We start from the raw sequence: 23,879 nt of genomic DNA on the forward strand, positions 1-23,879 counted from the left end.
TGCATCAATTCAACACAAAAAAGATCAGTACCAACCGATTCAGTAAATGTTCCCCTCATAATCTGTACGGGGAGAGGCTCTGGGATGCCAAGGCAAACTCAGAGATCAGAGATTCTCACCCTTGCCATAGCCTCACCCTCTCCCGTTCCCGCCTCCTCGGGGATCGTGTGAGGGGGGACAGACCCTGTGTCCCAAATCCCAGCAAAATCTCCTTTTCCTCTCTTTTATGTCAGAGCCAAGCACTGATTTGGTGTTTCCTCAACTAGATATGGAGTCAAAGAAAGTGTGTGCTTGTGGGAGAAATGTTCCTCCTAAAATGAGGGAGAAATGCTCCTCCATAAATCTGAGTTGTTCCCTAGGGCAAATGAATATTGTGAGGAGAAAATGAGTTAACAAGCAGGGGACAGACAGGAAAAAATTTCTGGAGCAAATTTGAGGTAGGCTGTAGTGCACAAAATGAACATTTAGAGGTAAACTGAGGCACATCCAGGCAAAGATTTGAGGATGAAATTGAGGTAATGTGTAGGGAAGAGAATGATCATTTTGAGACAGTGAGCAGCAGGGAATGTCATAATGTGGAAGTCACTCCTATTTATCTGAGGGAGGACTGCCCTAGGAAATGGCTTTACCTGGGATTTGGCTCCTGTAGGGCCTTACAGAATAAGCCTTTATGCTCTGCGATCCTGTGCTGCTCCTTGCACAAATTCCATTCCTCACTATTCCTCCAGTGTCACTCTTGTCCCTGCTGGGGTTTGTCCCATCCAATGGGCTCTCAAGTGTTTTCTCTCCTGCTCGTATTTAAATTTCAGTCTTTTGGGGTGACTTCTATCCCCCTGCAACATCAAATCAAGTTCCCCAAAAAACACACCACTGAACCAATTTTTTCATCCTTTATTTCTCAAATTTCCATTTCCACTTGTTTCTCTAGCTGCAATAATAATGGACAGCAACCAAGGGGAATAAATGGAATATGACGGAAAATGCTAAATTTTGTCATTTGAGCAGGACCCAGCATTCACAATGTCCAGGAAGAAGCAAAACCATGAGATAATCCAGGAGTGGCTGGGTGCCAGCCTGGGTCTGCAGTATTTCAGTCCATGAGAGGAATCCATGAGGGATTCCTCACAGGAATGAAATATGACCACAAACAGGGTTCAAGCAGCCCTGTTCCATGGGGAACAGAGAGATTCTCAGAATCACAGCACCTTTCACTCCATCCCATTCTCTTTGAGCTCCTCCATGAGTAAATCCTGCTGCTTATTGACCCAGTTTCCTCCCTTGGCTGTGTGGGGAGGGGGATCCTGGGCCGGCGGGCAGGGGGCAGCGGGCAGGGCGGCCTGGCCCGGGGCTGGCTGGGCCGAGGCGGGCCTGGAGCAGAGCTGGAGCCAGGGCGCGGCCTGGAAGCCACGGTGGAAGCTCCGGTTGCAGAAGCCGTAGATGATGGGGTTGACGCTGCTGTTGGAGAAGGCCAGACAGTGAGCCAGGGGATAGATGTACCCATTGATCAGCCGCAGCTGCACGTCCAACAGGCTGCCGTAGTCCGACAGCAGCATCAGGCTCCACAGGGGAAGCCAGGACAGGGCGAAGAGCAGGGTGACAAGGACCAGCATGTGGATGGCTTTCCGCTTCCTCCTCCACACTCCGCACCGCTGCTCCCGGCCGCGCTTCCCGGGCACGGTGGCGTGGCTCAGGAAAACGCTGATCCTGGCGTACATGAGTGCAATGAGCGCCAGCGGAGCCAGGTAGATGTTGGCAAAGAGCACCGTGGTGTAGGCCTTCCTCATGGCCGGCTCGGGCCACTCCTCCCGGCACCAGAACACCGGGCGGGTGGCGTTGCCCGTGCCCAGGAGCAGCTGGAAGCGCTTCTCCTGCCGCAGCCGCAGCAGTGCCGCCGAGGGACACATGATGGCCACGGCCAGTGCCCAGATCACTGCTATGGCGGCCAAGGCGGCAGGGACGGTCAGCTTCGGCTTGAAGGGGTGCACGATGCACCGGAACCTGCAGCACAGGCACCGGAGAAGCCGTGTGAGGAACGCCTCCTATCCCGGGCAGGGATGCACACACATTTTAAACTGCCTGTCTTTCATCCTCCCTGGCAGTTGCTGCCTGTGCAATCCAGCTTCATGGCTGAGAAACAAACCAGTTCCAGGCAGGCTGGGATAGCCCTGTTCCACTCCCTTTAAGGGACACCGGTGGAGGAGTAGATTGCTCTTTAGACCTGCACAGATTTTATTTTGCTTAGGAGCAAAATGCATCGGATTTGTTGTGGTGTTGGGAGGGTTAGCGACTGGGCTCAGAGTGGTCAGGGGGCCAGGGGAGATGACACTGGTGGTTACAGACTCTGCAGCATCTTACCTGTCCATGGCAATAGCAACCAGGGTGAAGACAGAGGCAGAAACAGAGATGCCTTGGACCATCCCGCTCATCTTGCACACCAGGCTCCCAAAGGGCCACCCTGCAAGAAAGAGGCATTTTGAAATTGCTGCCATCTCATTGCAGGACTCTGCTTAAAATAATTTGCTCTCATCTTCCATTTCCTGAGTAGAACTGTAGACTCATGGGGTGGGTTCCAGCCATGGCCAGGAACAGCGTGCCATGGGCAGGGACACCTTCCACTGACTCAGAATGCCCACAGAGCCCCCTGGACACACACGCCTGGCTCTCCCCACCCCACGGGCAGCCAGCCCACCTGCTATGATGTTGTCCAGGAGGGTGGTGGGCATGCAGAAGAGCCCCACCAGCAAGTCACTGACGGCCAGGTTCAGGATGAACAGGTTGGTGACTGTGCGCATGTGCCTGCTCCACAGCACGATGAAACAAACCCCCCCGTTGCCCACACGGCACAGGAGGAAGATGAGCAGGTAGGAGGTGATGAAGACAGCAGCCACCCAAGGCTGGTGGAGGTAGAAGTCCACGTAGGAGACTTCCAGGTAAAGGTACTTGTATGTCTTGTTGTAATCCAGCAAATCCAAGTGAGGCCAATCCAATGAGGAGTTTGAGTCCATTCTCCTCCTTGTGTTCTAATGTGCCCTAAAAGATATTTGTAAAGAGGCCATTTTAGCCAGCTTGCAATTGATCTGAAGCAATGTGATGATATCATTATTATTATCATTATTATTATAGCATTGTTACCTGTTTTGTGTGCACTGTGTGCTGAAATAAGCGTGAAACTCACACGCACCCTGGCAGCAGTGAGGTGGCTGAACAATAATCACTAAAAAGTCACTAACTCCAGCACAAAAAAAAAAGGGATTAAAGCTCTCTCAAGTGGCACAAGTCTTCTGCCTGCAAGTATCAAAATCCAGCCCTATTTCATGGACATGAAATGGTTTTGTGTGCAACTGGAGGATTTAATTCCCTGCTCACAAGCTACCTAACTCCAAGGCTGCAATCAAGAAGCACCACACTGTGTCTGAAACATGCAGAGCTACAAGAGAGCTGGGTTCATTTCCAAGCAGCTAACTTGACTTGGAGGCAGCATTCCAAACTCTTTTCCACATATATTTTGTCTCCCAGATGAGGATGCCTAAAGAAGCAGGGGGCAAAATTAATTGGTAGCAGCAGGCATGAAATTCAAGTGTGAGCGCAGGTGCTTTCAAGATGCTCCAAATTCCTTAATAGAAATAGGACTTAAATTTAGGCACAAGTTACCTGAATCCTGATGAGCTTGTATGAAAGCTCAGCAAAGCCCTTGCAAGTGCTTTACTCTCAAGAACTAAATGCAGTAAAAAAAAAAAAGTATTTATTCTGCCGTGCCACAGGTTTGGAACAAGCAGAGCAGCGAAAACCCATCATGTTCTGCTCTCTTGTGCCTGTTCAGAAATCAGCAGCAGTGCAGTGTCTTAATGGGTCTGTATTTTACAGACTTATTAAATGCCTTCACAGCCAGGCAGGGAGACAAAAATCTGGAGTCCCTCACAAAAAACCAGCTGCTTGTAGGTTTGAACAAGTGTAGGAATAGTTGTACATTCTGTGGGGCTGTCCTTACAGACAAAGGCTTATTTATCTTGACTAGTTTTTACTCAACATGCTTTCAAAATCATTGGAGGTGATCTTATTGAGATGTCTGATGTGCCAAATGCTTTCCCCAGCCAGAGCTCAGAGTCAGCCTTGTGAGAAGTGCTTTAATGCCCATTTTCCTGATCCCTCAAGGAAGCAGCACTGGTGCTTTTGCACCCCAGCCTGGGCTCAAGGTGGGAAACTCTGATGGAATGCCAACACAGATGTTTGACAACATAAGTTTACACTGCTCCTTTAATCCCACACCTGGAGCTGGGCTTTATAAATCCTAGGAGATGCTCTCTCCATTAAAAAGCAGCATTCCTGTTGCTCCCTTTGCTGCTCTTCACCACATTACTATTATTATTATTATTATTACCCACTAATTTTCTGCCATAATCTTTTGCTTCCCAGAGGAGCTGCTTTAGGGAGACACTGTGGCCAGGAGAAGGTGGCTTTTGGCTCCCACCACATTCCCAGTCCCCATGCCCAGCTGTCCCTGTGCTGTCCCCAGAGGTGCCTTTCCTCCCTTACCTGCTGGAGTTTGCCTTTTCCAGGGGTCTCTGATGATCTGAGGCAGAAGTTCTTGGTCATGCCATGACAGGGCTGTCCCTTATCACACTAAAAGCAGGAGGAACAATGGTTATTTTGGATACATATTTTGTATTCTCTCTCTGTTTCTGACACTGTGCTGTGAGGCAGCAGTTTCTAATCTCCTCGGTAATGATCTCTGGAATAGTTTTTGTCCATAGCTGGTAAACAAGAAGTTGTAAACAGCCTTGAGGCAAAACTGGAGCTGAGTCTCCTCCCAGTTGCACTAATGAAATTTTGGCTGTGCAGGCATAGGGAAGTGGCTGTGCAAACACTTCAGATGACAGGAAATGGAAAAGCTCCATGGATTTCTATTATCCTGAAGCTGAGGGGGAGGAGGATTGGCTGGAAGGAGAAATTAAGCCAGTGCCTTGTGTTTTCATAGGGGCCTTGCCTGCTAAAACAAGCAGTGATAAACAATTGAGAGAGGCACAGGAGACAGAAACATTAATCATCTAAGAAAAGAGAAAAAAATTATGCAATACCTAATTGGTATAAGATGATGAATAACAGTAATCTGCACTCCTTCATTTAACAGGCCAGAGAAAATCTGCAAAGGAATAAAGTGGGAGGGAGCCTCCCTGAGTGAAAACTGCCCCCAACCACAGTGGGTTCCCAAGCACAGGAGGCTCATTCCCTGCTGGAATCCCAGACACAGCCTCCATGGACAAATACACAATGTAACACCTCACAGCCTGACCAGGACAATTGTGTACCTCTGGGCAGAGAAATTCAGTTTTCCCTCATTAGAGCAGCAGTTGCAAGCCATTATGAAGTGATGCCATTATTTTTATGTTGGGCACGTGGAAGAAATCCCCTGGAGCAGCCACCACTGCCTCACCCCTGTGCACAACCTGCTGGGCTTGTCATCTTGATATCTTCATTTTTATGTGTGAAATACCCTCACAGGATCCTCTGAGGCTGAAACAAAAATAAGGAGACTTCAGAGATGGGAGGAACAGCAGGAGCATGTAGCTGTACATGAAGAACATTCAATGTGGTAAGTGCTGAAAAATTTGTTTTTCCCTTGTCCTGAGCTCAGTAATGGCACAAGAACAGAGACTTCCCAGGGCTCCCAGTTCCCAAGGTTTCCCACTTTGGAAAATGATCCCTGGTCTGCTGAAAAGTGAGAAATTCCCAGGGGCAAAACACAGCCCCTGAAGGATGGCAAAAAGAGCAGGACATTGGTCTGTGAGTGTCTGAGAAATAAGGGAGAGAGAAATTCATGGATCATCCTCTGCCATAGGGAACCAGGAAGGAGCCACTGACTAAAAACCTGAAATGCTGTTCCACAGGGACCCCGTGCACAGCCCATGGGATTCTGGCCTCCTCTTGGCTTCTCTTTCAGAGCAAGGGGGACCTGCAGCCACCCCAAACCCCCCATTCCCAGTTCCACAGGGAGTGGTGCAGGAGGTGTTTGGTCTGGGCCATGCAGGGCTTGAGCTGAGGACTCTGGGGATATTTGTGAATTAAGGTAATAGAACTTACTCTTTAAGTATTTAACTTTTTCATCCATCAATATTTCCATCATATTTTATATGACACACTTCAGAGTGGTTCATCTCCAAATAAGCCCAAATATCCCAGTAGGTTTCCAGCTGAGACAAAGGAGCTGTGGAAGAAAACACACCCTTAAAAATAGCCAGTTGCAATCAAGTCATTCTTTCTTACTGACATTTACTTTCATAAAGAAAAACAAGTGCACCTTGAGAAGCAAATTTCTCATTTTGAAATAGGCAATCCCAGGCAGATGTGCCTATTTCGGAGCTGCATACACATCTCCTCTCAATGAGCTTAAACTGCTTATCCTCCCCTCAGAGTCATCCATCTGCATTGTCTGAGCTGGGGCCAAAGGAAATAGTTTGTAGGTATTTCTTTTTGAAATAGGTGTTTCTTTTTGAAAGATCTCAAACTTCAAATGATGGAGAACAAAGCTATCAGCAGGATGACTGGAATAAACACCAGACTTAGCTGCAGATTACTCATCCACTCAAGCTAGGAATAGAAAACATTTCATTTCAAAGCCAAATTATAACCGTAAATCAGAAGATGCAAATGACAGGTGAGGCATTCACAGCAAGTTGGTAATGGCTCTGTATTTTTAATACATATATATATATATATATTTATATATCATTTCCACCCTACTTCATTAGAGCCAAGGCTGCTTACCTATTTCTTGTCATTATAATCCCTTTTTTTCCCCTTTAATTCATGATTAGTCAACCTTTAAGCTTCTAAATATATTTTTTTATTTGATGCATTACAGGCTGTTTTAAATCTTAACTAAAATCTCCCTGAAATCAGGTTAAAGTAAGATTTCCACACCCAGGCACACTTATGCCACCACTTTATTGAGAAGCCTGGCAAGCAATAAGATTTTAGCTGCCTTACCTTTGAAGCAAGTCTCTCTTTTAAAAGCTTTCAGTAGGAAATTACTCAAGTTCTCCTGGGATCCAGTCTCCAAGTAGCAGTTTCCCATCCATCACTGGAAACTGGGCAGGGACCCCACAGAATATCTGGACTGGCCACAGCTTTTTCCCTGTAGAGATGCTCCAGCAGTTCAGCAGTGAGTGCTGGGGTTTGGTCTATAGGAAGAGCTAAATCAATGATCCCTGCTGGGCTCTTGGCAGCACTAATTTCCCCACAAATGGGACATGAGCCTCCTAAATTGCACCTTTCAGCTCAGCCTGTGCTCATGAGTCACTCCCTGACAGCCCTGTCATTGGGCACTGAAACTGAGGGGAGTAATTGGGGAGCAGGTAGATAGAGGTAAATGACACCCCTGAAAAGTGGGGAATCGTGAGAGAGTCTCAGTGGAGGACAGGATTGGCAAACAACAGAAGTGTTTGAGGGGCCCATCAGCCAGTGAGGGCTAATGCAGCAGGTACAGGAGACAGCTCTGCCAGCAGGCAGTTTGTGTGTCCCCTCAAAATGGGGGGCACAGAGGATCCTGTAATCACTGCCAAGTGAAATACCAGAAAATCCAAACCTATCCCAAGGCACAGAGCACACCTCAGGGGTTCTTTGCACCAGCCAGAGCCACGGAATTGTTTCATTTCCATCTCTTTTGGCACAGAAGTGCCATTGCCCTCTGTGAGGCAGGCATGAGAGCAGACAGCCCGTGACCTGGCCACACAGTGAGGGCACCATGACTTACAGCCTGTCACAATAAACACCCTCTCACCCCCCACCCAAGCTCCTGGGCTGCAGAGCATTGGATTATGCCTCACTAGGAATTGGGCAGAGCAGCCTGCCTGGCCCAAGGGCAGGATAGGTGAGCTCCCTGTGCGGCACCCTGGGGCTGGATCCTGAACACTCCACCTCAGCCCATGCTGGATTTTCCCTAGAGACAATGCCTTTAGTCTTAAATAAGTGCACAGGAGAAGAACTGGCTGTGAGGGTGACAGCAGACGTTTAAATGCAGTGTCACCTCTGCAGAAAGATGATGGTTGTGGAAGGGCAGAACTCTCCCTGCACCTTCCTACCTTCTGACTGCTCCCTTTACATCACCATCACATCCACACAGGGATTTTAGGTAATCATTGATTTTTTTTTTTTCCTGTGACCTGCTCTGAGGATTTGAATCCTTTTAGTGCTCTTGAATTTCCATTTGCTGCTGCCTTGGTGACTCAATTTTAATTAACACCAAAGTCTAAGCCTTACCTGGATAACATGGATAGGTACCTCTGATTGATGTCAGGAACTTGACACGCTGAGAGGTTACCTGGGAAACCTCCTGGTTTGACTCCAATTGAAGCCAATTCTGCTCAGTAAATGACAGCTGCAACCCACAGCAGTCCAAACAGCAAGGACTGCAAGGAAGTTTTTCTTGGTAGGATTTTCTTTTGGAAAAAAAAACCAGCAGCACAGATCTGTTCTTTTGGGATGAGGTGCCATCTTACCTACCAGCCTCAGGAAATGCTCAGAGTTACACTTGTTTACACCCCTTTTCCCAGCAAAACACCCCAAACTGATCTCACTGCATTTCAGACTTTGCAGCCCCTGGCAAGTTCAGATTTAAATGCTAACATGAGCTACTTCAAGCTCCAGACACTTTCCTCCTACTGGAGGTACCTGCTACTGATAGAAGAGCAAAATAAAATGATGTCTTGTCATAAAATGAGCAAAATAAAACTTGTCTTAATCACTGAGAAAAATCAAAACAAAACAAACAGCCCCAGGATCTTCTTTCCCAAATTCTGGAGCTCTGCAGAGTGCTCCAGCTCCCAGCCCAGGCCCTCCTGCAATACGGGGGCTGGAACCCCAAAGGCAGAGGCTCAGCGGCACCTGCTGCCATCCCCATCCCAAACTGCTCCTTATCCCAGCCCGGCCCACCCCGGGCAGCCCAAGGGGGGCTGTTCCCAGCCGGCAGGTCCCTGGCATCACCGGGATCCCGGGGCAGGCAGTGTAGTGCCCCCCTGCCAACCAGGGCACCTCCAGGAGTGGCAGCAGCATTCCAGCTCTCTCTCTCTCACACACAGACCTGTTGCTCGCCGAGCTCCCGCGGTTTTCCCCAGCTCCCAGCTGCAGCAGGGAGGCAGGAGCAGCCCTGCCCGTGGGAAGGCAGCCCCACCCCGATCCCCCCGGGTACCTACCCCGCTTTCCGCTCCGCCGCCGCCGCTGGCTCCGCAGGCAGCAGCGAGGCGAGGCTGCAGCCCCCGCTCCCGCAGCCCTGCGGCTCCTGCCTCAGGCAGGGAGGAGGGACAGGAGGAAGGAGGGAGCCGAGAGCCCAGCCCAAAGCCAGGCGCCAAGCCCGGGGCTTCGGGGGTGCCCGGCTGGAAGAGTTTCTGGGCTATGTTCCATTGCAGAGCCTCCCTGCTCTGCTTGAGGCATCCCTCGGCCTTGGGAAGCTCATTCCAAGGGTCAGGAAGTCACAGTTACCTCTGCAGGTGCCACCCCTGCCACCCCCCATCCGTCAGAATCCAGATTCTCCCAGATCTCCGAGTGCTCCCAGCACAGTGGCATCTCCCAGACTCTGCTCCTACTTGCTGAGCTCCAGCATTCAGGTCCAGGCTCTCCAGAGATTCCAGTTTTTACATCAGGAACTCAGGGAAAAAAAAAAACAAAACAACAGTCTGTGTGGCCCAGGTGTAACCAGGTGGCCCCTGTAGCTGAAATGGTGAAATGGCAGGTTCTGCCTTACCTGCCTCTGCATCAGGTTTTTCTGGAAAGAAAAGCAGCATCCCAAGGACAGATTCTAGGAGAACAGGCTTCCAACTAATGATTTCATGGACGTAGGAATCATTCCTTAATAAGAATAAATTCTCTATTTTTACACTCCCCTTTTGATTCCTGGCACAGTTTAAAAATTAATCCTTTAACAAATCATTTAAATTTGACAGAACAAGTAAATATCCCAATATCAAATGAAACCAACAAATTCTTTTCCAGCATAACTCAGCGTGGAGTTATAACAACTCTGTATGGCATCATCATGTGCTGTACATGGAGGCTGAGAAGCTCCAGCCACACACAGACACTGCAGTGAGGGCAGTTTTACCCTGTGTGATGCAGCAGATGGAATCCCGGAATCCAGGATGTTGGACTGGGGGCCTGGAGCACTAAAAAGCCACAGAGAAACATCAGACCAAGAGAGGATCCTGCATCCAGGTAAGAGGATTTTGTCTACAATTCCTACCCCAGCTCTCCCTGCATACACACACACTGCTGCAGTTCTGTCTCCCCATCACTTCCCTATATTCACATTCCCTCTGCCTGGAAGCCCAAAAGGTGGCGAGTTCACTTTGGAACCCAACGAGCTTCAGAAGAACAAGTGTTACTCATGGAAGCAACAAAATATCCACATCGCAGGGAAGTGAGACTTGCGGGGAACTGAGACTTGCAGGGAATCGCTTTCCGCTTCCCCCATTCCCCGTGGAACATCAGCATGGAATCCTCATCACGGACTCATTGCAGAATATTGTCCTTTTAGTTTTAAAAACGGCTCCGTGAGCGGCAGGGCCGATCCGTGTCCCAGGACCCTTCCATCTCTTTGGAAGGCCGGCGGCACCATCTGCTGGGAGCAGAAGGAAGGACAGGATGCGAAATAAACTCGAGAAGAGCTCATGGAACTGTCCATGGAACTCCAAAACGGTTTGGTTTGGACCTCAAGGATCATCCAGTCCCACCTCGGAGCCTGTTCAGGGCACGCTGCTGTCCATCGGCCCCTGATTGCAGATGGATATGGAAGTGATGGAGGTGTTCAGGGAATGCTGGTTGTTTTTCCCTGTGCTGGTTAATCTGGTCATTAAAAAGACCAACTGACCTCTTCCAACAGGGAAACATGTAAGCAAGAGGTGCCAAAAAAATTTGAGTTCCTGTGAAATGAAAGCTGCAAGTATCCCATTTAAAATCCCTCTGTGTGGTCACTGATTTGACTTCCACAGACTGCTCACACTGCCCAGGTATATCCAGTTCTGCTGTCAATGCTTTTGTCCGTGGCATAATTTCAATTTTTTCCTTGCAAACAGCATCTGGGTGACAGAGGGGCATGGAGAGGAACGGAAGGGGAGCAACTCCCGCAGTGCAAATGCTCCCAGTCCCACTCTGCACACTCGAGCCCACCCCGCAGCCGGGGCTGTCCCGCTCCGCCCCCGGCTCCCCTGCATCTCACCAGTCTGGCGTGTGCCCTGAGCCCCCAAACGCAGGATTTGGGCTCTCTGATTTTAAATACAGGATTTGGGCCCTCTGGTCAAAGCCTAAAAGTGCCCGGATGAGCCCCCACTCGCACTCCCCAAACAGGGCTGGAGTCTGTTTCACAGCCCTGAGACTGCCTACATGGGCTTGGCTCCAACTGCCAGCAACGCGGGACTTGCCTCATTTCTGAGCCAAAGAAAATGCCTGATTTATTTATTACAGGACCCTAAAACTGGCCAAATGAGCCTGCTGCCCCCCAAACCCAGGCCTCAGTCCCTGTTTCCAGGACATGAAGCTGCCTAGATACAACCAAGATCTTGTTTGGCATGTAAATTGGGGGTAGCTGAGTATTCTTGGGAATACATATATACTTATGTATACATATACATGTACATACACATATGAAATTTATTTTTAATATTGCACTACAAATTGGTTTATTCTCAGTCAGAGCAGTAACTGGATGAAGACCTTATGCTGAAGAGTTTAGGCAATGATTTATGGAAATATTGACATCTGAAAGGCTGGATGGAACTTCCTGCTTTCCTACACAGCTGGTTTGGACAGCACAAGTGCAACCTGTGTAACAGACCTGTGTCCTGTAACTATTAAACAACAACATGTGTGTTTTGTGTGCCTGCCTGGTAGTCTGAGTGTGATGAATCCAGGATATTGTGTAAAACAGATCAGGAATTACTGCCAGTTGTTTAAGTTGTGTCCTGGTTGGTGTTCAACTCAACAGGTTTTACGTTGGATGTGTTACATTTGGGACCCCTGGTCATACAGTATTTTAATATGATTGTGTTATGACTTGAACTAAAATGACCATGCTGAAGTCTGTATGTTGAGCAGGGATAGGAATGTATGACATGACCCCTGGGCACAGGATAAATGCAGCCACTGAGTTACTGAGGAGCAGTCAATGGTAACTCTGTTTGTCTTTCAGGGGAATGACTCACTGGGGAGACTTTGATGACCTCCATCACATCAGTGGGGAGGCACTGAAATCTACTGAGGAGCAGCCAGACCTCGAGAAAAGTCAGTGTCGGTGCTCTCAGGTTAACCAAAAATTCTGTGTTCTGTGACAGGGCAAAAGGCCTCTCACACACATCAGCCCTTCCCTGCCAGCCAAGGGAAATCTCTTTGCTGTGTGTCACACGCCCTGCAAGCTGGGGAAACACCTACCTAGGGCTGCTTAGGGCTCTGCAGGTGACTTGGTGAACAGCCAGTGGCGATGAGCTGTGCTTTTGAAATAAACAGGGCCAGGAGACGACTTCTACTTTTTAATGCCTTTATTAAAAGTGATCAGCTTAGGATTGGGCCGCTCGGTGGAGCTGCAGTCTCCCGTCGTCTCTCCCAGGGCGACTCAGGAGGAGGATAAGCACAGCTCTGTCCACAAGAGGCAGAGCTGGAGAATCACGTCCTCGTGGGAGCCTTTAGGGCCTGCTGGTCCCGTCCGATGTTAGTTCCCTCTGTTCCCTCCTGCCTGCTCCCGGTTTCGGGACGACTCCTGCTCAGGGCAAGAGGGACTCCGAAGGTGCTCCGCATCTCTGCAGGCTCAGCACTCGGCTCCTCACGTCCAGACATCACTCCAGTCTCTCAACTCTTATTTGGCTCGTTGTTTATGGGGTTTTCTCCGTGCGTTTGGAGCCGTAGTCCCCCACAGCATTCTGGTCTTGGAGTCACTTTGCATAACACCCCCCCCCCCCCCCCCCCCCACAAGGTCTCTTCTCCTCACTGTTCGGGAAGGTCCCCACCCGTTACTGTCTCAGAAGGGCCATTACCTCGCCCCAGCCAGGGCCTTTACTAATACAAAAACAACCATTAACAACAACGACCCGTAATTACCATAACACAGGCAGCAGCCCAGCAGTAGTGGTAACCTTTTTCTCACAGAAAAAAATCAACTGAATTTTTGTTCATAACACTTTCATCCAAGAAATCATTCCCAAGGGAGCAAATCAGCAAACTGCAACCCCTGCAAGCAGCCTATTCTTCATCGTATGCCTCTGCCTCGTTCCTTTCCTGCTCCACCCCCCCAAAAATAATAAATAGTAAACAGTAAATGAAGCCCTTCCCTGAGAGCCTCCCTCCTCTGGGGGTGCTGGCAGCTGCACAGGACGCGTGGTTCTCTTCTGCCCAGGTTATCCATGCTATGGAAGTCGCACTGTCAGGTCCAGAGGGAGCAGGAGCTCGGCTGTGCCACCGTGCCCCGCAGCAGCAGCGATGCCGCGGCCGCGCGCAGGAGGACCGAGCTCCCCACCAGCACCAGGACAGAAGTGGAAACTCACAGGTTCTCTATCAATGGCCACTTCTACGACCACGAGGTAGGAAATGTTAGGCTTGGCTGTTCCTGTTCCCAGACATCAGTTTTCACTCCGGCTTTTGGGTCAGAAACCAAAATAAGGATCCACAGCCAGATGAGGAGCAGACAAGTGACAGAGCAGTTGCTTCGGAAGTTTAAGGTAAGTCTGCCGGCAGGAGGAAGCGTGGCCGTGTTCTGGAAGCGCTCATTCCCATGTGCACTCCCCCCAGCACTGCGGGAAAGGTGTGGGATGGCTGGGTGAGGACAGTGCCTGGAGCGGAGTGTAAAAACCCAGACGGACTATTGTAACCCTGTGGTGCTGCCCTCCCGCGGATAGCCCCGAGTTGCTGGTACAATCTTTCCAGCTGACCATTCCAGGTAATGACACAGGCTGCACCCAGTCCTCCCACCTCCAGGTGATGCTGCCTGAACTCCGAGTTGCACAATATCAGGCTGAAGAGCAGGAGATCTAAACAAATATGAATCCCACACCCCTAAATGAGTATTCCTTGAAATAATGCAAATAGTGAGTCAGTCCCTTTTTATCATGCACCAACAGTGTAAGCTGTACAATGAAAAGCCACTGGTGCTAATCAGAAGGACTGGGCTGATAACACTGAGTATTGATCTAAGTCACAACTAGCAGTAAGGACAAAATCCCCAATCCCTCCTCACCCAGTCATCCCAAACACACAAGGAGCATCTGAAAGTACCTGTTTCTATGACTATCTCCAGTGCTAGAAGAAAACCAACCACTAAAATACAGCTTAAAAGAGCTGGCTGACCATTTGTGAGGCCAGACAGAAATAACCCCTCAACTTTCTCTGAGCAGAACTTGGAGACTTGCACAAGACTCCTATTGAACACCACTAGAGTGCAGCAAACCATCACTATTTCATACAAAAAAACCCCAATAATGCTGCCACAAGTTTTTCTTTGACAAGGCAGTCAAGTCCTCCTCTATTGGCAAAAAACTACCCATCCCTTATTCTAAATTTTAGAATTTAAACAACATATGCATTTATTTATACTCAGAGTGCTCCCATGTTCCCACCCTTCACCTGATTCTCAGGGTTGCAGCCCCAGAACATGAGGACTCTGTGCTCTAATCTGTCTAGAACCACTGGCTGCAAACCCTCTGGGGTTTAGGTTTTTGTGCAATAGTTTTGGGGTTTTTAAAAATTTCTAGTATTTTCTTCCTAGTCTCCAAAGCTCCCCAGAAGTTTTCTCCTTTTAAAATACATTTATAGTCACACAGATATGTTCTCTGGTCAACAAAGAACATTTAAAAGAAATAAAAAAGGGGAAAAGGTGAACAGTTTTGGCCCTCCTATTTCTGCTTTAGCTGACCAAACTCAGAGAAGGTTGTAAAGGTAAGGCACAGGCTGGGCGCTCAGCCCAACCTGACCCTTCAGAAAGTTTTATACCAATCCAAAACTGCTGCAGTTAAACTGTTTCACCAACTGTCCTGGGAAACAGGACTTAGAGATGCTGTATAGAAAATCCTCATTGATTGTAACGTTAAAATACATTCCAAAGACTTTGTCTGTGCCTTTCTCCAGCAGTAACAGCACTTATACAGAGTTACATAAACAGAAATACACAGAAACCATTTGCAGTTAAAGTTTGTGGACCAGCTTACTGTTGCACAGATTTGATACTTCTCCCTTTGCAATACACATTACAGGCTAATTGTCAGTGGAGACAAAGAACAGAGTTATTAATTTCGTTTTCCACAAAGCTATCTATCTTTCATGGAAACAGAGAAATTCATCAAAAACCCAGCAAAATCAAGCATTACATAACTACAGCTTTTGCTGGTACAAATTCAACTGATATTCAGTCAAATGCCCCTTTTTCCTCACACATCTCTGCAGTCCATGATAATCACATCTCCAGTACAAGGTCATCACAACAATTCTAATAACATTTTTAGTTTCTTTGAGTTTGTTAGAACAAAATCAGAACAGCTAACTAATCAATACAACTAAAAAACCAGTATCATATTTTTTTCAGTTGGTATTTCAAGACTCTTATCAAACAAAGCATTTGAAATTAAATCAGAAAAGGGAAGGGATACAATCCCCAACATGTGAAAACTCCACGATTACAGCTTAACATTAACTTTTAACAAATAACTTATTATCATTTTTCTTACAGTCTATGAATCATTTAACAATATGAGATTCTTCTCAGTTACAAGGCTGAAATTAGGCAAACATAATGTGAACCACAACATATTTTTACTTACTTATCAGATGGAGGGAGAAACACAACTCCCACAGCACTTCAGTGGTGGAAACTGCAACATGGTTCATCTGCTTCTTGCACAAGGATTTTAACAGGCCACAATCCAGCACTTTAAGTTTACTGGTAGAACAAATATTTGTTCAAACAATGAAACCCATGTAAGCACACCTCAGTCACATGCACATCTGAGAAAATGAGTTAAAAACCTCAGTCAGAGCTAAATTGGGGCTCAGTCTCTCCACAGTGGTACCAGAATAGCAGTGAATGACATACCATTGCTAGTAGAGAGATGTTTTAAGTGAACCTCACATAAAACAGCACACTTCTATAATCATTCCAATACCATTAAGTATTTCAGCACTTATCAATCCATTAAAAATTGTGAGAAAACAGAAGTTAATGTAGAAAGCTATTTTCCATAAAGAGTAAGCCACTACTGTGATAACAAAGAAAGATTTTTCATGCTCTTATTTCCTTCTAGTGTGGCCAGGATGAACAAGAACACATGGAAATAATCAACAGCAACCAGAACATTTACATAATTTCTTTAAGCTCTACAAACACTTAGTCTAATCAGCACCTTTTAAAAACCACAAAAAAACTCCAACAGCTCTGTTAATTTTATCAAGGTGTGGACAGAGCTGAACATACAAAAAACCCATCAACATTAAAGTCCTGGCACACATCCAGTAAAATTCCCAGTAAGACAAAAATTCATTACTCTCATAAACAATATTTTCATAAAAAAGGATCGTGAGCAGCAGTACCTTTGCCACAAAAGGACAACTTAACTCCAAGTCAGTGAAAATAAAGCAGCACATTTAACTAAACTGCTCTCACACTGTGACTTGTGCATACTTCTAAGTTCCCAAAATATGAAACATTATTTAAACAAAGGCTCATGTGCTCCAATTGAATATCAAGAGCAGCTGTGTACCAACACAGGTGGAAGCTCCCCTGGCAAACTGATACTCCATTTTCCATGCAGAAACCACACTTTTAAAATTAAAGCCTCCTCCACACAAGGAGCAAAAAAAAAAAGCAAAAAATCCAAGCCACATTTACTGGCAGATCACCTCCAGGTTCTTTTCTTTGCTGTGTAAGACACAAGGCACCAACCCCATGCATGAGGGCCCAAGCCCTCCTCAAACACAAAGGCTCCCCAAACCCCTCGTGCTCGAGAGCCCCCTCATGGGGAAGGCCCCACCCTAAAGCCCTCATGCCCAAGAGCCTCCTTGCACAGGGGAGCCCCCCAAAGCCCCCTCACACACAGGAGCTCCTCAAACCCCTCAAGTGCAACGCGCCCACCCCCCCCAAAGCCCCCTCACACACACAGGATCCCCAAACCCCTCACACACAAGAGCCCCCTCAGCCCCCTCATGGGTGAGGGCCCACCCCAAAGCCCTCACATGCGAGGGCCCCCCAAAGCCCTCGTGCCCAAGACCTCCCTCAGCCCCCTCACAGGTGAGGGCCCCCTAACACATGGGAGCCCCCCCAAACCCCTCATGTGCAATGCCCCCCCCACTTAGCCCCCTCACACATGAGAGCCCCCCAAACCCTCATGAGAGCCCCCCCCTCACACACAAGAGCCCCCAAACTCCTCACACACGAGGGACCCCTCAGCCCCCTCACACATGAGGCCTCCCCCAAGGCCTGCTTTCCTACCAGGAGCTAAGATCAGCAGAATGTGACCTTTTCAAAAAGCTTTCATGGGGCTTCCTTCATCAGCTTCTGGCAGCCTTTTCCCACCCATCCCAGTCCCCCAAACTGCTCTTTGCTGCACCATATCCCCACACAATGTACAATGAGGCCACTGAGGCCTAGTCTCACGGTTTGTAGAGCACTCACAGGAAAATCTGCTCCTTCTCACCAAGGCTCAAGCGTCCCAAATTCCACAGCAAATTCCTCAAAGTTTCTTCTCACAGGAGTACAAAGCAAATCCCACAGAATGGGTGACCACCTTTCTCCAATCACCCTCAGAGAAATGAGGGAGCTGTGCTCTCTCCTGATGGGAAATGAGGAACACCTGGCACCTTACCTAACAGTCCAATGTCCAGGACTAAACCACCTTTAGAGAACCAACCCAGACCCTTCTATAATAACTCAGCTCCAGGTGTGGTTTACTCTTTGGAACGGTAAAGGAGAATAATAAAAAATAATGAAAAAAGCCATACATGTGAAGTCACTGCAGCTAAGCAGCTACAAGAAAGCTGGAGAAGGGCTTTTGGCAGGGACATGGAGTGACAGGACAAGGGGGAATGGCTTCAAATGGACAGAGAACAGATTTAGATTGGATATGAGGAAGAAATTGTTCCCTGTGAAGGTGGGGAGGTCCTGGCACAGGCTGCCCAGAGAAGCTGCGGCTGCCCCATCCCTGGAAGTGTTCAAGGCCAGGTTAGACAAAGCTTGGAGCAACTTGAGATAGTGGGAGGTGTCCTTACACACGGCAGAGGGGTTAGACTAGATGAACCTTAAGGTCCTTTTTAACCCAAAATTCATGTATCGTGTATGGTTCTTTATGAGTCATTTCTAACTGGTGCCACAGGACATATTCACTCTCTTGTGTTTTCCTTCCAAGAGCTTTGGGTCATTCACTCTGACATTCAGTGACTTAATTCCTCTGGCCCTGCTGCTCCCTGTGTACAGCTATAACCATTGGGCCATGGATACCTGCCAGCAAAACCAGTCAGCCACCCTTTCCTAGGCACTCTGTAATAATAGCATTGTCACTGCTGTTGCCATCATCATCATCATCATCATCATCATTATTATTATTATTATTTCCTCAAGGTAACAGTATCAGAAGTACCAAGTGTGGCTATGGATATACTACAACTAGGATCATCCAGGAAAAAGTCATCACATTATTCATTCAGGAGGATACTGAGGCAAAGTAAGTGAGGCAGAATGATGACAAAACAGAGGGCAAACAATGGAAAGAAGGGATAATACAAGCATATGAATGGGGCCTGGGCTTGATCACAGCAGGTGGAGTAGGACATTGAAACCAAGCCTGTGTTCCTCATCAAGGAGTCAAACCAGTTTCTGTGTCCAGGAGGCCCAGAGGGGAGGGAGGAAGACAGGCAGGATGCATTCCATCCCAAAATGGCAATGCCCAGACAGATGGGTCACACTCCTGTGCTAGAGCCCATTCCCAGCCAGATGCTAAGTGCCCACTGCTTCCCACAGCTCTCACCCTTCCTCCAGCAAATCTAAAGGCTCTGGATTTGACATTGTCATTCCAAGCTATGCTGTCAGGCCCAGCAAGGGGCCTAAAAGGCAGTTTAGTGGGTTCAGGCTTGCCACAGACAAGGCCTCTGCTGTGTGCAAAGCAGAGCGCTCTGTCGTGGCCGTGTGTAGTGAGGTGTGGTGTATTCCCACCCCCAGCACACTATCCAAACCTCAGTACCACAGGAAACTGATGAGAAGACAAAGCTTGGGTTCTTCACCATCTCTTCCTCTTGACCTATCCTCAAACCATTCACAGTTATTGAGGTAGTTCGGAGTGGCCCCTGAGCTGCAGGGCTCTGCTTAATAGTGCTTTTATTGATAGCTGTTGGCAGGCAGGCGTGATTTTCCTTGCTTCCATCTCACCAAAAGCCAGACAGCCCAGAAATATGAGTCTAAACGAATGAGCCATTAGTGCCAGCTGGCTATTTCCAATTGAGTTATATCTTTTCTGTATTATATTACATTTTTGCCTAGAGGTCTTTGCTTCTGCACTAAATTTCCCTAGCTTGCTTATTTTATTATCTGAGTATCACGATTGAATAGTGTACAGCAGGTTTTGTGCATTTACTTCCAACATGTTGAAAAAGAAATTGCCATTTCTCTGAGGTCTTTGCAACAGAGATGCTGAATTACACTTATTATAGGGTGGCATTTATGGCCTTGCCTGACAATTGAAAGGTACCAGAAAAGCTGTTGCAGATTCCGGACATTAAGTCACTGGAATATTGAATGGTCCTGGTTGGTTTCTGGCTGGTCTCCTGGACAGACATTATTTCAGTGCTGAAGAGAGAGCCCTGGGCAGGGACAAAACTTAAAAATAAATATGTTGCAGAAACAGCAAAATGCTTCATCCCGTAGGAAGTGGAAATACTTCTGTGGGAGGAGACGGGTAAAATGGCATATGGGAATTCAGGCCTGCTTTGATAGTGACAGGACTTCTATATCCCTGACAACTTCTAAGCTCTAGCCTATGTCTGCAATCATCTTCAGAATCATTTTGCTATCAGACTTGAATTACATTCAACAGAAATTTTTTCTCATTACAAATCACCAAGTACAGCTCCAAATTTACACCAGGAACTACATCAGAGTCCAAGTCCCTTAATGTACTAAGCTTGTGCCAAGTCTTCACACCATTCATGCTCAGCGCTTCTTTAACTTCCCCATTCCACTGATTACAGCAAGCATTTTATCTACTTGTTATGATTTCAGATGCTGCCTGAACTGTTACATCCATCATTAGGAGAATTGTTCCCCTGCAGGTTGCTGTTTGCCTGTACATGACATATTCCATGCACACCCTGAAGCATTGCCCAAGTCACAGAAAAATCCCGACCCTTAAATTGGGAATAGAGATGAAAAACAACCATGAAAAACAACCAGGTGGGATTTTTAGGATATGTGAGTGAGAAAAATGGTCAGACTTTCACATCAAGAATGTACTTACACTAGAAATGCTTCTAGTATCATTACATGTGTCTGAAAATGGCCTTCTTCTGCCAAATGGAAGCTGGGTTTACTTTATTTGCAATGCCTATAAACTGTGTTATTCTGGAGCTTTCCTCTGCTTGTCTGAATGTAAATCCTTCACATGGTTAAGTGCAGTTCAAAGAAGATATGTGCAGCAGAAGAGTATGACTAAGCCTATGCTGTGTCTGTAACATCTCTATACTCTCACCTGCCACTAAATTCACATTTTATTTTTTGACTGCAAAGGAGAAAGAAGGAGAAAATTACAGTCTAAAGAGGAAATGGAAGACATATACACAATATTTCTCTCCCTCACATTCCCATTTTCTCTCTCTGTAACTGCTGTTTCATTCCCTGAAACCAAACTCTCATGAGAAGTTGCCGCTCATGTGTAAAAATATTCCAGAAACTTCTCAAATGTTATCCTGAGTTATGAATCAAAGGCATCTCATTCCTCACTCATCTGACCTACACTGACTCCTGAGGGGAGACAGACTGGCTGGCAGAAGTGAAGCAAAAGCAATGTTTCTCATAAATACAAATATGCATTTTTCTAGGTTGTGCTCAGATTCTCCATCATCATCATTATTGTCACTGCTGACAATAACAAGTGGGTGCTCCAATAAATTGTCACAGAAATGATGAATGACTCCTGTGGGGTTATTTCTATGTGATGGTGGGACACCTGATCAGACTCTTGCCACAGTGTAACATAAAGTCTGCATTATTTTATGAAAATGAGCAGTTCTGGTCAAAGCCATTTGTGCATAGCCCAAATGACCTCACTGCAGATGTACAAGCTGTGTTGTGGACATCTCAAACTGTCAATCATCTCAAAGGGACTTAGACCCTAATAATATCTGCATTGTAAATCCAAATCTGGTTTAGCTTACTTCCCATTTGCATCTTGAAATTTGCTTTGAGGAGCAACAGGAATAAAGTAGGCCTTAACTATCTTCCATAGCTCCCACAGGAGCACTTGCTCCCTGAAATGTGATGGAAAGCCTAAGCTGAAGAGATTTATTTCATGTTGTGTGTAGGTAAATTCTGCCTCCTGGAAGAAGAACGTAAGTGGAGGGAACTGACTCCAAAAAGAATAAAACTGAACTCTGTTATCCAGCCCCCCTGTTCTGGAAGGTAATATACCCCCAAAACTGGCCTCTGCAAGCAGATGCTAATGCAGGGTGGTAGACAGAAGTTTTTCCAATCCTGAACTCCCCTTTTCCATCACAGTTCATTACAAGCTGAGGACACCACTTACCTGACTGGTCACCTCTCTTGTATCAGCACACTGAGTGTTTTCAGCCCTCAGAACAGAGCACGACCTCTTTGTAACCTAGGCCAAAGGACAGGATCTCACAGCAATGACCTGGGAATAGGTTGTCCAGAGAAGCTGTGGCTGCCCCATCCCTGGAAGTGTTCAAGGCCAGGCTGGATGGGGCCCTGAGCAGCCTGGTCTAGTAGAAGGTGTCCCTACCCATGGTATGGGGTTGGAACTTCTAGGTCACTTCCAACCACAACCTTTCTGGGATTCTATTATTATAAGAACAAAACAGATTTTTTTGTGCTCATGGACCTGGAGTAGCTCCCAGTAATTTTGGTACCATCTCCTAGTGCAGGTAGTGGAACTATCTTGGGCTGGCTATTAAACTTCTGTTACCCCTTTGTCAGCTCTTAGGTTCAAAAAAGTCACCCCTGCAAAAATAAATAACAGGACCTTTTGTTGAGTCCCAGGCTGTGTGTGTATGCTCTGTAGCACCACATTCAAACTGTAAAACTGAAACCTTGCAGTTACATCTTCTCCATCATTCATCACCATCTCAAATCTCCCTTTGTCTAACTGCCAGCTCAGAAAGATTCATCTAGTATCTAAACATCAGATCAGGTTCTTTCTCCATTTCTAGGTCAGTACCAGTGTCAAAAATAGAACAGAAACCCCAGTAACTCTGGGGTTGGGTTTTTTCCTGGGAAGGATTTCTGGTGGTTTTACTTTTTTTCCTCTTTGCCTTTTTTCTGAATGTACAAAGACAATATAGTGCTAATATTTTACAGCTGTCTTACCTTTGAGGTGCTGACAGATGCAGGAAGCTAGGTTTAGCTAATATAATTAACTGTGTGACATTCAGTACTCCCAGGATATTCCTGCTCTGTGAGGACAGCAGTCTGTGGCTGCTGCCCTCAATTGGATTACTGCCCTCAGAACAGTGTGATGTGTCTTTTAGAGATTTGAGAAGTGCTGCAGAGTTCCAGCTGCCAGGACAGATGTGAACCTGGCTTTTCATAGGGAGCTCCCCTGGGGCTAATGCTGGGCTGCTAGCAAGCTCAAGACTCCCTGAGTTCTCCTTATATTCTGGCCACAAATCCTTCACAAGCAGCCTGCAATCACTGTCATTGAGGGAAGGAAACTCACCCTTGGACCTAGAAACCCCTGCCATCCAATAACTTTGTGGCCTTGGGCAAATGACACGCTGCCAGGATCTTAGGCTGAAAGCAGGGAGGCAGTGACACCGAGAGGAGTAATTAGCTAATGCTTTTAAAAGGCTCCCAGTCAAACACCAGGGCACAGCAACGCTGCTCCCAGGAACACTGCCTATTGTTCCAGCTGCTGCTGCATCCTGGGAACGGGTCTCACATGAAAGAGTGACACACAAAAGAGAAATGGAAAAAAAAAAAAAAGATGATGGGGGAGTAGAATTTCAGATCTACAAGTAAATGATTCATTCCAAGGAGTGGCACACGTTGCTGTCAATGAGATAAATGGGGTTTCATGTGGTAGGAAGATGAGAAGGTTGGAAAGAGAAGGAAGGCAGGGCAGGAGCAGCATGAAAGGCAAGAGGCAAACATCCAGACAGAGGGGCATGGAGCAGCACAGGGGCGTTTTGGCAGAGCAGTGAAAGGATCTTACAGAGGAGAAGCCTCCACCTGCTGTCTCCTCTTGCCATAAAAATGTTTGGATCTTTGTGCCAGCTACTCCTCCTCAGAGAGGAGTAGCGTGAGCTGCTGAGACCTCTTAATGAAAACTGGAGTCCTTATCCTCTGGCTCTTCCACTCTCCCAAGTATCCCCCTTACATCCTCTTGGCAGGCAGTGTAAGACTGGTGGGATGCAAAGTAGCTCTGCCTTGTCATGTGTGAAAAGCTGGGCTTAACTGGGAAGCTGTTTATAGAAAGGTGTGAACGTGGTGAGACACAAATACTGAGATCCCCATTCAACTACAGAGCAGAGAATGAACACCCAGTGCAATTCAGGGTCCTAGCATTAGAAACCCACTGCGAAGCAGGGATCAGCAAAACCCTAGGACCTTTTAAGCCTCAGTTTTTCTATCTGTTCACATATTGAAATCCTCAAACACATCCATTTGTTTAAGAAAAGAGACTTGGAGTGTTTTTTGCTCT

General features: G+C 47.1%; 1 protein-coding gene across 1 annotated transcript; it reads right to left on the reverse strand.

Annotated features, from left to right (window-relative positions):
• Positions 1-1,208: 1,208 nt before the first annotated feature.
• LOC131083878 (neuropeptide FF receptor 2-like) lies at positions 1,209-5,342 on the reverse strand. The gene is made up of 5 exons (XM_058024861.1): positions 5,307-5,342; positions 4,534-4,620; positions 2,690-3,030; positions 2,356-2,455; positions 1,209-1,998 (listed from the first exon to the last, which is right to left on the reverse strand). Exons 3-5 carry the CDS (start codon positions 3,003-3,005, stop codon positions 1,209-1,211), a joined length of 1,206 nt encoding a protein of 401 aa, XP_057880844.1. The 5' UTR covers positions 3,006-3,030; positions 4,534-4,620; positions 5,307-5,342.
• Between the last annotated feature and the right edge of the window lie 18,537 nt (positions 5,343-23,879).

Source organism: Melospiza georgiana, chromosome 5 (assembly GCF_028018845.1).
Source record: "Melospiza georgiana isolate bMelGeo1 chromosome 5, bMelGeo1.pri, whole genome shotgun sequence".
Taxonomy (NCBI): Eukaryota; Metazoa; Chordata; class Aves; order Passeriformes; family Passerellidae; genus Melospiza; species Melospiza georgiana.